Here is a 14,613-nt window from a genome sequence, read left to right on the forward strand (position 1 = left end):
AACTATAAAAGGTTTGGTCTCCATATTCACATTATGAGTGACTTTCTGTGTTGTGTGTAAACGCTTAGACAAAGTACCAACAGTGAATATTGTCAGTGTATCGATAGAGGTATTTGATCAAAAGCACCATATTTAGTTTATTCCTAGTTGAGGTTTGATGGACAGTACCATAATCCACCAGTGACAGTTCAACCAATTAAAGATACAGTACAATTTTGTGTGGAAATATTTTAGCTGCTCAGTGTCCAGTACCTTGTTTCACCGCATAGACATCAACTATTGATACTCTTAAAACTGTGTATTAAATGTGTTGTATTTATAATTGATCAACATTAAGATTGGCATAAAATCTCTGCCCTGATGAGGTGACCTGAAATACCACCATGGCTCCATAGACTTCCATCACAGGGGCATGCTTGGTAAGGCCTTGTGGGCAGCTGGGGGGAGCTGGATAATGTGAAGTAAGGGTTCAGGAAAAAAAATGTCTATGTATTCTGCGTCTACAAAGACGACATGTAACAAGAACAAAGGCTAAATCACTAAAAACTGCTTAGAAGCAGTCTCGTAGTCTCAGCCACCATTCTTTGGAAACACTGGTGACTTGCTGTTCAGCACACTTTAAATTTCCGTAACATGTGAAGCTTAATTCTGCTGTATAGAACTGAAAAAAAGACTTCTGCAGTAAGCAGTTCAGTAACGCATTGTGCAATAAATGACTAGAGGTAATGCTGACAGTACTCCCATTAAAGATTATTTAGTAATTAAAGGATATCATGTCCTCTTGCTGCAGATGGTTGAGCAGTTTCTCCACAGGTGCGTAGCGTCGTAGCGTCGTGGCGGACCCCACCATCAGCAGCTTGTGTTTAGCCCTGGTAATGGCTACATTCAGGCGACGCCAGTCCTTCAACAGCTCTCCTAACTGTGAAAGGAGAAGCAGCAGAGAATCAGGTCAGGTTTCCACTCACTTGTTTATTTGCTCGTTCTCTAATGCAGAGAGGAGAAGAGGAGTTAAAAAAAAAAAAAAAAAGGCCGATGGGAAGAGAAACACTTACGTTTCCTTCCTCTGCAGTGCTCCTGACAAAAGAAAAGATGATCAGACTTTTGTCCCGTCCTTGGTATTTATCCACTGTATTCACCTCCACACCGGTGAAAGCAGAGGACTGCAGCAGAGCAGAGATACTCTTTAACTGCTGCCTGTAGGGGGCGATAACACCTATATCACTGGGCTTACACCCTGCCTGAAGAAAGTAAAATAAGCAGGAGTTAGTATTAAGAACACTTCATGACCCCAACAATTAAGCCAGGACTTTAAAAACCCAACAGTTTTTATGCCATAAATACTTGAGCATAAATCATGCAAATGATGCACCTTTATCAGCAGTGAAAGCAACTTGTGTACGAGAGCAGCTTCGGTGTGATTGCTAACGCCTCCCTTCTCCACAGACTCCCCTGCTGGCACCTAAAGGAGGAAAACAAGATGTATAAATAACTTTCTTTGACTGTTGAGGCAGCTGACTTGATTCCTTGACCTTTCACTAGAAGGCAGACCTAATAAAAGATGCATCGATGCTCTTGGCTAATAACGGGTACAAAGGTGGCTCGTAAAACATTCAACCAACCATGGAGCAGTCTAGGAAGCAAACAGGGCTGCTGGGCAACAATGTGGCATGTATCCAAGCCAGGTCGTGCTGCGGATGAGACTTGGAGTAGGAACTAAGCTCCGACTGGACAGAGAGCAGGAAGGGCAGGCTGAGCAGCGCCGTGGCTGTCCGCTCGGATCCACACTCCAGCCGGCCCTCATACATCAGGGAGTTACTGAGAGACATTATCTGCCTAAAAACACAGAGCACACCGTTTACTATGGAGCGTGCCCTCGTAGATAAGAGTTCAATTGCCATTTGAATGGTCTAACGGATGAGCTCATGATAAACAAGAGAACATCACTGAAGCATAGTGCTGTCTGTGTATGTTGGTGTACCTATTCATCCGGTACTGTACATTGAGTTGGACCACTGCTTCACTGTGGAGCTCTAGTCGCTTAAAAAGACTTTCGTCCATCCCAAGTGACCTAGAAGAAGAATAATAAAGAAATTGGGAACTATTGACATTATTCTAACTTTGCATTAATTACCAAATTTACCCTGCGTTTCCTACATATTTTATGTTTTACCCTCACGAAGACAAATAACTACAAAAAAGTACGAAAGGAATACTTCACCGTCATCATGACCATTTGTATATCAATGACTTACTCACGTTTCCTTGAATTCTGGAGGAAAACTTAGTTTTTCTCACATCGCTCAACCATGAACGGAGAATCCAAAAGTGAAAATCCTTCATGAACTCAAGTAAATGGAGGCCAGGTTTAACAGAAAAACTATCTCAAAACTTATTTTTAGAAACTCTCACACAACTCACGCAGGATAATCCAGGTATCGTTTATCCTGTTGTACGCTCAGTACTTTCCAAAGGTGCATTTTTCCCTGAACACTTGCACCACTACTGTCTCATGCTTTTGTAGGTGCGCTGCGAGTCTTTGCAGACTGCAAAAGTTGTGAGAGTTTGTAAGCGGATGTTTTGATATAGTTTGGCTGTTGTTAAACCTGGCCTCAATTTATTTCAAATCATCAAAGATTTAGTCCGCTTTTTATAATAGAATAATCGATATGCAGATGGTCATTTTGGGTGTGAAGTGTTACTTTAGCACGCTAGTTTTTATTTGATCAATTTAACAACATTTGTACTAATCTACACACACACACTTTACCTCGCCTCCTTATTTTGTACTATTGGTGGCAGCTGTTGGTGATCTCCCACCAGGACAAATCTCTTGGCATAGAACAGGGGTCCCAAACAGATAGGCTGGCTGATCTGTGACGCTTCGTCTACGATGCAGAAATCAAACCGGCGACGTGTGAAAATGGGATGCTTGATGCCCATACAGGTGGTGGCGACTACCAGCTAGAGAGAGAGAGAGAGAGAATCGGTTTTGAATGGTAAGATGTTCACAACATTTGTATATTTGTTAAATTACAATATCAACAAGTGCAAGATGCAGAAAAAAAAAATAGATTAGATGTTAAATATAAAAAAAAAAAAAGAAGCTGATTTCAGTGTCTATAAATCAGTCGCGTAGTTGCAATTATGATATTCCACAAACTAAGTCCTTACCTCCTTGTTATAGAGCTGCTCCAACTCTGACAGAGTGTCAACTCCCTTCTTTCTCGCACTCTCCTCTGTGTAAGGCCGGATGTCTGGATGAACCTGAGAGGTCGGCAGAAAAGAGAGAAATCAGAGCAAGTCAGAGGGGAAAACAAGAGATTTAAACATTAGAGGTTCTAATTTGTTGAACTCTCTGAATATTTCAAAAATACAGATCAAACCGTCCCCCAAATGTTTATATTTTGTATTACTTCAATAACATTTATTGGTGATTTGTGCTTTAATGCAAATTACCACGAGAATGGAACCTTTTATTTTCTTTTTTTAAACAGCAAATATATCCACAAAGCGACAGTTTAAAATAACAAAATGTGGGAAGTGAATGCTTATTTTCTATGCTGTACTGAACACATTGAATAAAATCAAAGCATACTGCACCTTCTGCCCCTGCCCCAGACGCAGAAACCCAACCCGGAAGCGCTTTAGCTTCAGCAGGATGTTGTCAACAGCAGAGTGGGTGTAGCTGGTCAGCAACACACTGAACCCACATGCGTGAAGGATGCGAACCTGAGAGAAAAGGGTGAGGAAGAGACAAAGAGCAAGAAGGAAAGAGAGAACGGTGGAGAAGAGAGGGTTAGCGCTCTGGTCTCACTTGGAGTAGATAAGGTCCATTTACGGTTCAGGTGAGGTTTTAGAGCATGGTTGGGAGTTTACCAGGGTGCAGATGGTTGTGGTTTTGCCCGTCCCTGGCATGCCAACAATCAGTGTGTAGTCTTTAGATAACAACACCTTCTTCATGGCCTGCTTCTGGGGTTTGTTGAGACCTGAACACACACGGGTTCATTGTTAGAAAATGTTCTATGATTGATTTAAATGTGAAACTACAACTACACAATACCTCCGGGGAAGTGTGCATATCATTTGAAGTTGCTCATTTACAGTATTGTGCCACACAGTAATGGAAAGCAGATAAGAAAGAAAATGAGACCAGCAGAGCAGAGCAGTGGAGCTCAGTCACCTTTCAGGATGTTGGCCACAGTGTCCTTGGCCTCTCTTGGCAGAACAGAACTGAGGTTGTAAATAAACTCTGGAGGACGAAGGTCGACAACCAGCTCCCTCAGACGATCACTGCACAAATATAAGATGTTTGAGGCTATTGTTTTAACTGTTACCTAGTTAATGAATGAATGAATTTTATTTATAGAGCGCTTTTCACAGACATAACATCACAAAGTGCTTAACAGAGCAGACATTTAAAAGCATAAAAAACACAATGTGACCCTAGGGTCAATAAATTACATACACAGAGAAAAGTACAAAAAAAAAATGTCCTACTAGCAATATTTAGATTTTGCCATTCCATACATTCTATGTAATCAAAACTTTGCATTATTGCATTTTACTGCAGCTACCTGTCCTGAGAGTTTTCCATCAGCCTGGAGAGATTGGTGAGGTGCGTGCTGAGGCCCACCACACCTTCATCACCGTCCAATCGAAACAACACACCACTGAACTTGGACAGGTCTCTATAAAACACACAATGTGTAAATCGGTTTAGTGACTTCAACTGAGCAGCTGGTGAAAGAGGAATCCAAACAATTCACTCTCCTGTAGCTTTCCTTTGGTTGAAATACTTCAGATGGCAGTTCTATGTGGGTTCGTTCTCACCTGTCCAGAGTGCAGCTGATGGATGTCCTGCTGACCTCACACAGGTATCCTGTTGCCAAACCAACCAATCGACCTTTCTGGTCGCTGACAACTATGCGATCCCCGCTGGCCAAACCGCTGCTGGCCAAACCCTCCTGTGGCACCACGCTGCGCCGCTGGAAACGATGGAGGAAAACCCCTTCAGACTGCACGGCCACTGGACCACCGAGCTGCACATTCCCGACACAGCTCCCATTCTTCTCACTGGAAACACAGGTCAGATGAAACAAATACTCTGTATTAACCGTTACATACAGTATGAAGGCGCTAGTTCTCTACACATGTTTTTTTATATGTTGGACTGGGAGTGTTTACATGTCTAAAATTTGAGAGGCCAGATTTTTTACCTCTCTTCAGCCGTCTGAAGCCACACACGCTTTCGGCCATTCTTGGCCTCCATGCTGGCAGCCTCAAGGCAGCAGAGCAGCAGCCAATGAGAGAAATAGCTTAGATGTGGTGGGATCAGGTGACCCGTCTCCTGCTCTAGGAAGTCACGCACAACACCCTCGCAGACGTCTGCAGAGCTGCCATCGACCACCCTGGAGGAAGGGCGAGGACAGGTTTTGAGAAAAAAAGAAAGAGGAAGTTGTGAGAAAAGAGGACAAGTTTCACTGACTGATAAGTTTAATAAAAATCATAATGCTTAACATTCCCACAGCTGCAACACGAGTTCAAAAAAGGTTACCTTTCATATAGAGCACAGTTTCTCTTCTGAGGACAATACTGGCAGGTTTGTCTGTCTGTCAGGATGTCAGGAAGTTTAGACAAACGGCTCCGCTTCGCCTCTTTCTCCACACAGTTGTGGATGTGATGGACCAGGGTGTTCCTCAGCTTCAGCAGCTCTGAAATAAACGTAGAGTTCAGCAATAAAGGCGACGGCAGAGATGCTGCAGTGAAAGAATGTAAGAAGACTTCTTTGGCTTCACTGCAGCATTGTGTTGTGGTTCAAACGTATATAATTTAGTTGAAAGGACACTGCAAACGTATGAATAATTAATAATAAATGTATACAAGATTATATCAGCCAATAACAATACTTACGACATCGATTTATCATATAATATATGGACATAACAGAATAAACAGCAGGGTTTTCATGAATATTTACTTGCACATTTTTGTTAACAGTTGATATTTATTGTTTTAGTTTTATTTATTTAGGATATCTTTTTTTTTTTTAACATTCCAATTCCTGAATATCTTTAATAATTAAAAGTTTGTTGCTCATTTAAAGGGTGTACTTGCATTATTATGCTCTTTTAATATTATACCAGCAGCCTAAAATGGTCTTAAGATAATAGTTAATCAGTTATTTCTGGGACAATATATCGCCTGAAATGCTTAAAATTCAACAATTATTAATGATATAAAATACTATTTGAATGTGGTTGTTTGAAACTGGTGTTGGGAAAGTTGTTAAAGCTCATGTGGGAGCACTGTACCTCTGCGGTCCATGTGGCTGGCCACTACAGGGTGCAGGCTGCCAGTCTTGAGGTAAAGCAGGAAGCCAGCTTCAGAATTGTATCTCTCCAAGCTCATCAGAGTGTAAAGAATCACCTGCACACAGACACACATCAGTGTATCAGTGTAAACCTGCCTTTCCACAGTCTACTTATGCACATCTAGCTAGTTGAGCCCGCTGCGGTCCACCAACCTGACTGCGATGTTCTATCGAGTTTGACTCCTTTCCAGTTTTCAGCTCCAGGGGAACGGTCCTCTCCTCCGACGTTCTGTGAAAACCGCTTCGTGGTTTTTGAATTCGAACCCGCGCCGTTACATCGATTTTCCCTTTCAGACCAAATCTCGGCGACCACACATTTTCTTCTATATCTGCCAGCTCTGCTATTGTGACAACAGTTGCCGAGTCCTGACATCTGCTGTTGCTGAGTTCATCGAGACAGAGATTGACATATAAACAGCTAATGAAGTTTTGTTTGTAAATCTTTAGCACTGTGTGTGTGTGTGTGTGTGTGTGTGTGTGTGTGTACATACGTTTTTAGGCTGATGGCTTTTGGTGTTGGGGAGCTCAGGTATTCCTTTGCCCAATGTTCCAGTGAGGGCAGATAGTCATGCAGCTCCTGCTTCATCTCTTCCTGACTTACACCCAAACTGTACCTAGAGACCAACGGACAAAACACAAACGTAAGACAAAGAGTATGCACACAAACATGAAGTGGATACATCACATGAAAACTGTGCAGCACTGCACCGTTGTTTCTTTATTTCGTGATTCAAGTGCTCCGTTATGAACATGCTCCCCAACTGGCCAAGTTGGTCAGCTCGGCCAAGACGTCCACCTGCTCCCTGGACCCCATGCCTACAGCCCTGGTCAAGGACTGCCTACCCACCCTCTGCCCCTACATGGTGGACATCATCAACGCTTCTTTGGCATCTGGTATTGTCCCTACCAGCTTCAAAACTGCCTCAGTCACCCCCATCCTCAAAAAGCCTGGCCTGGACATTGATGACCTCCACAACCACCGGCCGATCTCCAACCTCCCCTTCCTCAGTAAGACTCTGGAAAGAGTAGTCGCCGGCCAACTCCATCTCCACATGTCCAACCATGAGCTCTATGAGCCCCTCCAATCCGGCTTCAGACTCCAACACAGCACGGAGACCGCCCTCATTAAGATCATCAACGATCTCCTCATTGCTGCTGACTCTGGCCGCCTCAGCATCCTCATCCTCCTGGACCTCTCTGCAGCATTTGACACTGTCTCCCATACCATCCTCCTCAACCGCCTATCTGACCTTCTAGGGGTCACTGGCACCGCCCTCTCCTGGTTTTCATCCTACCTCCATAACAGGGAACAGTTTGTTTCCATCAACGGCTCTATTTCCCCCCTAGCCCCAGTCAATCATGGCATGCCCCAAGGCTCTGTGCTTGGCCCCCTCCTCTTCACCATCTACATGCTCCCCCTCGGCAAGATCATCCGCCATCATGGACTGAACTTCCACTGCTATGCTGATGACACTCAAATCTATCTCAGTACTACTCCATCCTCCCAGCTCCCCCCTCAGTCCCTTGTCAACTGCCTGCATGAAATAAAAACCTGGATGTCATCAAATCTCCTCAAACTCAACACCAAGAAGACAGAGCTCATGGTTGTGGCACCCAAGGCGCTGCTCCGGAAGGTTGGTGACTTCATCCTCGAGGTTGACGGCTGCTCCATCTCCCGAAGTCCGCAACCTGGGTGTCATCCTGGACTCCACCCTTTCCTTCGAGTCCCACATCAAGTCCGTCACCAAAACTGCCTTTTTCCATCTCCGGAACATTGCCAGACTCCGACCGTCACTCTCGGAGTCTGTTGCTGAAACCCTGGTCCATGCATTTGTCACCTCCCGCTTGGACTACTGCAATGGTGTTCTGTTCGGGGTACCCAACAAAACCCTGGACAGGCTCCAGTATGTACAAAACTCTGCCGCCAGGGTTCTCACGCACACAAAGCCCTGGCAGCACATCACCCCCACCCTCATCAACCTCCACTGGCTCCCGGTCAAGTCCCGCATCTCATACAAGATCCTCCTCCTCACCTACAAGTCCCTCCATGCCCATGCCCCCCAGTACCTATCGGACCTCCTCCGCCCACATGCCCCTCCCCGGAACCTGCGGTCTTCAGACTCTGGCCTGCTTGCCACCGCCCGCACCAAACCGCGAACCTTCGGGGACAGAGCTTTCAGTGTGGCAGCCCCCACCCTCTGGAACTCTCTCCCTGCGGTGATCCGCAACATCTCCACTCTGGACGCCTTCAAAAGGGCCCTCAAGTCCCATCTGTTCGCCAAGGCTTTCGGCCCCTAGTTTACTTGTTCTGTTTTTCTGACTGTTTGTCTAAACTGTTTTTGTCTAAACTGTTACTCTTGTAAAGCGGCCTTGGGTCCCCTGAAAGGCGCTATATAAATTAAAATTATTATTATTATTATTAACTGTGAACCGTATCATTACACACATTAAAGGTTTGTGGCACCACGTAAAGACTAGGTTGTCTTCCATAGTCTTCCTTTTTAACATTAACATGTGCAGTACACCTTTGAGCCACATGGCGGAGCCTGAATATTCCTATTGTTCTGATAATTGCAGCCTGCTCATAACTAGCTAGCGTACATTGTTTGTTTTATTGATGAAGGAAATAGGACCAATGAGATACTCTGCTAACTCTGCCTAAATGTATTTATTTGGTCTCCAACATGCGTTTGGTTTTCAACAACACATGTTAGAGACACAGTTGTAATTTATCAAACTTAGATCTTTTGAATTCGCTCTGATCAAGATTTAGAGGTATGGCCGATTCTGAATTGGGTCGAGACACTTGATCATTTTTAAAAAGTGGGTCCCCAGAATAAAAACCCCACAGAGGTAGGGTAGGGTATAATCGGACCACTTACATGTCTCCCAGGTACTGGGGACGGCAAAGGGCTTGATCCGCCATCTTAGACAGTGTCTCCAAAGAAAAATCTTTCGCTGTAGCTGCTCTCTGGAAGACTTCATGGACCATGGTGCCGTTTAGCATTTGCTTCGAGCCGCCGTCAAAACTCTGCATCACGGCAAACAGAACAGGAGAAGGTAAAGAGTGTAGCGTTGTGTGAGAGAGTGTACTGCCCACTCCAAGATAAAATAGGAGATTTAGGGACAATACACAATAATCAGCAAACAAACGTAAAAACAGGTACTGATATTAATCGTACTTGTAAAGCTTTTTACCTTGAACATATCCCCCAGTACTGCACGTCTCATGCAGCGGATGGAGTTAGAGATGCTGGTACCCGAGATCAGATTGTCAGGTAGTAAAACCAGGAAGCCCCGCTCCCTGTCCACTACCCAGCATCCACCATCAGAGCAGCCCTCTAGATGCACCACAGCACCACAACAAACGGGCGTCGTTTCCCTGAAAATACCAAAGGAATAATGAAGACATAGGCAAAGAAACAGACAAGTCAGTGCTACTTTCACAAATCCGGGCATTGTGGGGAGAAGTGTGATGCATACCACGATGAAAGTAAGTAATTGATTAACAAGGTGAACCGAGCAGAAGACCTTAACACGAGGTATTACCATCCATCCTTCAACAGACACGTTTCAGTTGGATGTAGAGATTTGGAGCATGAGATGGTCAGTGCTTTGAGGCCAGGCCTCTCCTCCACATCGACAACCCAGTAGCGGTTGTTTAGGCCTCCAGAAAGGATCACATGGTCTGGCACCTTACTGTGTGAACAGAGAGGAGATATATCACATATCTGACACACATCATTTCTAAAAATCTAAATGAATTGAAACACCTGCTCAGAGGGATAAACTGACAGATCGCAGCTTTTCAGCAGATTATTGGTCACCAGATCAAGTGCTTGAAGCCACATACACTCCGTGTCAAGAGCTCATATTTGCGTTCATCTTTCCTCCTTTATTATCGACATGAGCAATTTTATCATCCCCTAACCTAATCGAACTATGCAGCAAAATTCTCAGAGCAATTCTGTTCGTGCATCTCTCACCGGGCTTTTTTTGATTTATCATCTGTTACAAGACCTTCACTGTGATCCATCTGGTCTGCAAACCAGCTCTCGTCCAACAACTCCTCCACAGGACCCGATGACGTCACTCCTGTATTTTCATTAGTGTGACAAAGAAAAAAGTATACGTATAAATATATTATTAAAATCATTTAAAAAGCTTAAATCTTGTGTTTTCCTAGTCTTAAAGGCTGCATCGGTGGTAAGTTTTTAATCCAACACACCTCAACCAACACAAAACAGAAAACGTAGCTCCTTCCAGAGCTCGATCAGTTCACTCTATAACTATCACTATTTTTGGATCTCCTCATCAGGGAGGCGAACAAAAGGCCAGGGGAGAAACGGCGCAGACAACGAGAGGAGATGAAGAAGACTAAGTCGGCTAGTGGCCCGGCTGTTTTAGTTTAGTGAACAATTACCTCCAGCTCGATCCTGATCCGATGTCACATTGTCCCCGTCTTCATTTGACAAGGTCATTGCTGTTACTGTAGCTCCTGCCTCGGTACAGTCAATCTCTCCCCCCCTTGCACCTCTCTTCGTTGCAGCTGTTATGGTTTGAGCAGCAGGTTTGTGCATGTGAGCAATGAGAGTATCCTTCGCCTCAGTTGCTTTCTGCTCTGTTATCACAGTAAAACCAGAATCTTTCTCATGTTCATTTATCGTATTCTGATGTTTTCCCTGTTCCCCAAAATAGTTTTTGCTGCCATTGAAGACTACTTCAGTACTTCTGCTGTGACCCTCTGACCTCTCAGACTGACCCTCTGACTGGTCTCTTGAAAAACGAGGCGTCTTCAAAGTGCCAACCACAGACCTCGCTGCTTTCAGATTGCTACCTGCGGGGCTGAGAACAGATCTATGTGCCTGCATATTGACATTTCTTGGTCTCTTTGCATTGTGAGACTCTTGAGGAGGGCTGATTACTCTTTTTACGGAGCCAGAACATCCCTCTTCCCACTTGGGTTTTCTTCCCTCCTCGGTCATGACTCTCCGTGCACTCTGCCCTTTGGAGCAAGGACTCCGACAGACGGGGGACAGACCTGGATTTCTGGAAGGAGAAGCGGAATCTAGCCTGATCTGACTGCTGGGGGTCTCGGGCACAGAGAGAAGATCAGGCGAGGAGGACAGGACGTTTTCAAGGTCCCCAAGGATACTCCTCTTTAGGGGGGAATGGGGTCTGAATGTGGAGGTTTCACCATCTTTGATCAGAGGTTCAGTCCTGGCAAGTGCAGTGCCAGGGAATTGTTTGGAAGAAGACAAGACCTAAAACAAACATAGTAAAATGAAAATGTTGATACATTAGTAGTAGTACACTGTTTATGTAAAAGAGAAATACAAAAGTGCACTGCAGCGTAGAAAGAAAAGGGACAGGAAGTAAATAACAGACTATAAACATAAGAAGTAAACAATTGGATGAGTAAATCAGTAACATCCTTGACCAAAGCAACTTAAAGAGGTGTGTAATGAGTTTAAAGACAAAAGAAGAATGTGCTGCCAACACGAGCAAAACAAAAAGCACAGAGAAATTAGACATGGTAGGTATTATATGTAACGTTTAATTCATTCTGATCTTAAAGGCACTATTATAGCAATTTACAGTTATAAGTTATGTAATGTTCTTATGTGATTGTTGTTACCAGGTGAAATGAACAATATATATGCATCTACCTATTTGGCGAATACATGCAGATTACTAATAATTATCTCTCAAATTCTTAATCTCTCGAAATGATCCATAATGATATTATGTTGTAAATCCCGTCAAAAATAAGAAAATGCTGCAAAGACAAACAACTTAGTCAGAAAAAGTACCTTCTGGTGGTTTTGCGAGGAAAAGAAGGAAGAGATGTTCTTCTGACCAGACAGGTCAGGTGCCTGACAGGAACCACAAAGAAAACATTTCACTGTTGTCCAATGAGACACCAAGTTACAACAGAGCATCACATTTAACATGTAATGTTTGTATATAAATGTATGAATATGTTACCCTAATATATAATGATTAAACCAGACTGAACCGAGTCAATCAGAGACTGTGGACATAATAAACTACCGCATGTGCCACATTTAACCGTTAACGTTATACGGTCTCGTTAGAGGCTGGTTCGGTAACGTTACTGTTAAAATCCTCGTAATGTCGTTGCTACTGTTGTAGAAAAACAACGGACATGTTCGCTAAACCTTCTGTACTCACCTTGGTTTTCTTCAGTTTGGTCCTGTTCATGGCGACAGATTAAACCACCACAGGCGCGTGTATTCTTCTTACCGACAGTCAGCTAAACGAGCTGTTTAGTAGGATACCTTAGCTGACCGAACAACGGAGCGCTAGCCTCACCGGGGTTAACGACACAGCTACGTTATCCGAAGATTGAGGACTTCTCTGATACCGTTAGCTCACGTTCATTTTCAGTTAAAACTACCGCACTGTTTCAATGTTTGAAGCCATCTTTTTGATCGTGCTTCCACTGTCTCACCCACTGTTGAAGATGTGGCGCCAAAGTTTAGCTTCGCGCAACGGAAATTGCATCATTGCACTTCCGCCAAAACAAGAAAATAAAAGTGTGAGATGAAAGCGGCTGAAAGCTACAGAAAAAAACAAGTAGTGATAAGAATTTATCCACCATTATTCCTTTCTACCTCGTATATAATGCAGTTTTAGGTATAGTTTGGTTGTGTACATTTTTTAACTAGAAATTATTTGTAATTCGGGTAAAGCAGTCATAAAATATTATTCAATCAAGGCCAGTACATATTTCTATATTATTGTTAGGTTGTCAGTTTTTTGTTATTCTGGATGTGGCCTGTACATAGTTGAACTCTGCATGGAGATAAAGCCACATTTGATGATGATATATACTACATATTAAAGAGCTATTGTTTTGATACAGATGAAACTGTCTCAGCTGACCTCCAGAATCATCCTGGAGGACTAACCCATCAGAAGGTAGCTCTGTATTTATAAGCTACACATTTTAACTCTGATTGGTCCAGTGTCCCTTAACTATGTCACGAAATGCATTCTGCATCATACTAAACTGACAGAGTGGCTTTCCTTCAAGCCAACATCACTTCAGTCTTTGAGGTTGTGAAGCAGCAGAACATTGAGCAGTATTTCTAACTGATCACCAATCAGCCCTCTCCCTGCAGTCGTCACGCAACATCTACTCTTTGAAGCATGGTCAAATTAATTTTACAGCTAACTCCACTGAGCTTTTGAATACCCATCCCTCAACTAAGAGCTTTTGTTTTGCCTTTGTGAATAAGGATCAGTTAACATGATTGCATGCTCTTTTCTCAAGTGCAAACGTTTTCCATCTACAGTAAACTATTGCACATCAGTTTGCTCCGTGATTACAGGTATATGCATTATATAAAACCATTATTTTTCTTCTGGTTTCATTGAACAGAAACTATTTAGGATCACATCAATTCAAATTTACATTAATTAACATCTAGCAGTATACAGAGAATGACCCAAACATTGTTAAACAGCCACACTCAGAGACATTAACACGAGAAGTATAGCAGATAAGTAATGCTACTCCAACATGATGAGCATTAGGAAGTTATTGCATGTTCATAAAAGGTTGTCTTTGTCTTGTATCAAAATAAATAAATAGTATCTAAGGTGCTGTAGTTAGGTCAGCCTTTTCCTGCTCAGGTTCCACAGTTCTTGTTTTTAACGTGAACATTGATGATGTGAGCCATGTGAATTGCAGTTCCACATTTCATTGACCTTTGGATCCACATGTTGTAATACTGGCTCCTCCTACAACGTATATGGCCACATTGATAGTTAATAATCTGAACTAAACAAAGACATGTTATAGATTTTATTTTGGTGATGTTTTTTTATTATTATTTCAAAGCAGCAGCAATTTAAAGGATTCATTTAATTCCTTTGCTTGTAAACAACTTCACAAGCACATAAAAACAACGTTAGCTTGCCTTATGTGTAAAGTACAAGAACGTGAAAAAGAGACATTCGGCTGTCTAAAATGTCTCGAGGTGGAAAAGGTAAATCTGGACTTTAAATTTAGTTCTCAAGTGCAGAACAACTTCTGGCCAACATTTGCTTTGGGATCATTTCCTTATGAGTAAAAAAAAAGAAGTTCCTTATTACAGTGAAATCCCAAGTACTTCATTTGATCCGTCTTCCAAGAATGTTCCGTGGAGTAAACTCACTACTCTTACTCTTGAGACGTACCACAGTCAGACAATATTTCACCAGCAGAGTACTCT

At 43.1% G+C, this 14,613-nt stretch overlaps 1 protein-coding gene across 1 annotated transcript; it reads right to left on the reverse strand.

The window, feature by feature from the left end:
* Window positions 1–689: 689 nt before the first annotated feature.
* Window positions 690–12,655, reverse strand: dna2 (DNA replication helicase/nuclease 2). The gene is made up of 24 exons (XM_079287053.1): window positions 12,566–12,655; window positions 12,184–12,246; window positions 10,794–11,634; window positions 10,357–10,465; window positions 9,920–10,069; window positions 9,569–9,752; window positions 9,253–9,401; window positions 6,862–6,984; window positions 6,524–6,752; window positions 6,312–6,426; window positions 5,555–5,711; window positions 5,217–5,408; window positions 4,831–5,073; window positions 4,575–4,688; window positions 4,181–4,290; window positions 3,877–3,986; window positions 3,601–3,729; window positions 3,172–3,264; window positions 2,768–2,961; window positions 1,979–2,068; window positions 1,620–1,833; window positions 1,370–1,459; window positions 1,053–1,238; window positions 690–919 (listed from the first exon to the last, which is right to left on the reverse strand). Exons 1-24 carry the CDS (start codon window positions 12,593–12,595, stop codon window positions 755–757), a joined length of 4,080 nt encoding a protein of 1,359 aa, XP_079143179.1. The 5' UTR covers window positions 12,596–12,655; the 3' UTR covers window positions 690–754.
* Window positions 12,656–14,613: the final 1,958 nt, after the last annotated feature.

This window comes from Melanostigma gelatinosum, assembly GCF_949748355.1.
Source record: "Melanostigma gelatinosum genome assembly, chromosome: 2".
Taxonomy (NCBI): Eukaryota; Metazoa; Chordata; class Actinopteri; order Perciformes; family Zoarcidae; genus Melanostigma; species Melanostigma gelatinosum.